We start from the raw sequence: 1,249 nt of genomic DNA, 5'->3' as shown, positions 1-1,249 counted from the left end.
TATCAAGACTTTCACTCAAGTACTACAGTTGAGTACTTCGTCCACCACTGTTTGTAACGAGGTTCTTTCACTAAAGTGTAACAACAGTTATTATTTTTTAGCTTAGTTGTCCTCTGAATAATACTAGGCATATAATCTGTTAGCCTAACTGGTGTAATGTTGGAGGTTTTAGTATGAGTCAAAAGCTGTAAAACCAGGGTTTTAGATTTATAGAAGCTTTGTGTAAATATGGAAGAATAAAAAAATGAGCATTACCAAATATACGAGAACACACATGTGCTCCTTGGGCAGCCAGTGGAAGAGGTCAGCGGGGTTGGTGGGAAGAATCTCGTCATCTTGGAGTGTAGAGATGGTCTGAATGCACTGCTGCAGCTGTTTCAGACACGGCTTCACGCTTTTTACCTGAGGAAAACCCAAACAATGGAGCTGCTTTTTTCTAATTGGACGCTTTCATCCCCAGATAGCTCCAGAAATGCTGGAAATATCTTTGCCAACCAAACTTCTCTTCCAGCCCTTCCAGGCTGGATGCCCTACCTGTCCAGCATCCAGGTAGTGTGTGACTTGTAGTACTAGGAAGAAGACTCTCAGCGACTCCTTTTGGATGGGGTTTCCCTGCCAGTTTTCAACTATGGTCCCGCACAGACTGAGAAGAGGATGCACCTCGCCCAGCTTCCTCTCCATCAGCAGCAACTGGAGAGTCACAAATTATTTCCCGGTCAGAACAAACAGCTTAAATATGTCAAACTATAGACCATAATTCCTCGAAGCAATTCACACACACTCATTCTATATGTTTAAATAAATGATACGAGGCGCAGAAAACAGCTGATGAAAGAGTAAAAAAAGAAAACTTACCATTCCTTTACTAAGCAGAAACAAAGCCCTAAAAAATAAAAAGAATACGTCAGTTTTCCTGATCAAATGATTACACAAACACATAATAAAAAAAATACTTTCAATTTATAATAATTAGAATGAATTTTTCATATAAAAAAGCTTTGAGTAGCTTTAAAATGTTTATTCGATAAGAAAGCAGGAAGTTGGTTATTTTTAAAAGTTTATATAATTGAACAGCTTCAGGTAAAAGGTCCGTTCTTAATAAAGATGACAAAGTAGTTTGCAGTTTCCCAGATTAACAATATATGTAGTATATGTCATTAAAACTAGGGCTGAAACAATTACTCGGATTTATCGATTATTGAAATAATCATGAATTAATTTTGTAATCGATTAATCTTTAAATGGAGTA

At 37.1% G+C, this 1,249-nt stretch overlaps 1 protein-coding gene across 1 annotated transcript; it reads right to left on the bottom strand.

Moving 5' to 3' along the window:
• Positions 1–207: 207 nt before the first annotated feature.
• Positions 208–886, bottom strand: LOC107081566 (MAU2 chromatid cohesion factor homolog). The gene is made up of 3 exons (XM_015369725.1): positions 856–886; positions 535–690; positions 208–402 (listed from the first exon to the last, which is right to left on the bottom strand). The coding sequence occupies exons 1-3, from the start codon at positions 856–858 to the stop codon at positions 208–210; spliced, it is 354 nt and encodes a 117-aa protein (XP_015225211.1). The 5' UTR covers positions 859–886.
• Between the last annotated feature and the right edge of the window lie 363 nt (positions 887–1,249).

Source organism: Cyprinodon variegatus, unplaced genomic scaffold, assembly GCF_000732505.1.
Source record: "Cyprinodon variegatus isolate N-32 unplaced genomic scaffold, C_variegatus-1.0 Scaffold7243, whole genome shotgun sequence".
Lineage (NCBI taxonomy): Eukaryota > Metazoa > Chordata > Actinopteri > Cyprinodontiformes > Cyprinodontidae > Cyprinodon > Cyprinodon variegatus.
The sequence above is the reverse complement of the archived record's forward strand: the minus strand, read 5'-3'. Positions and strand labels throughout refer to the sequence as shown.

What these genes read in the sequence shown, in the direction of transcription:
- LOC107081566 (XM_015369725.1), bottom strand. An exon ending in ACTACCTGGATGCTGGACAG is followed by an intron (nt 403 to 534) that starts GTAGGGCATCCA and finishes GGTTTTCCTCAG; the next exon opens with GTAAAAAGCGTGAAGCCGTG.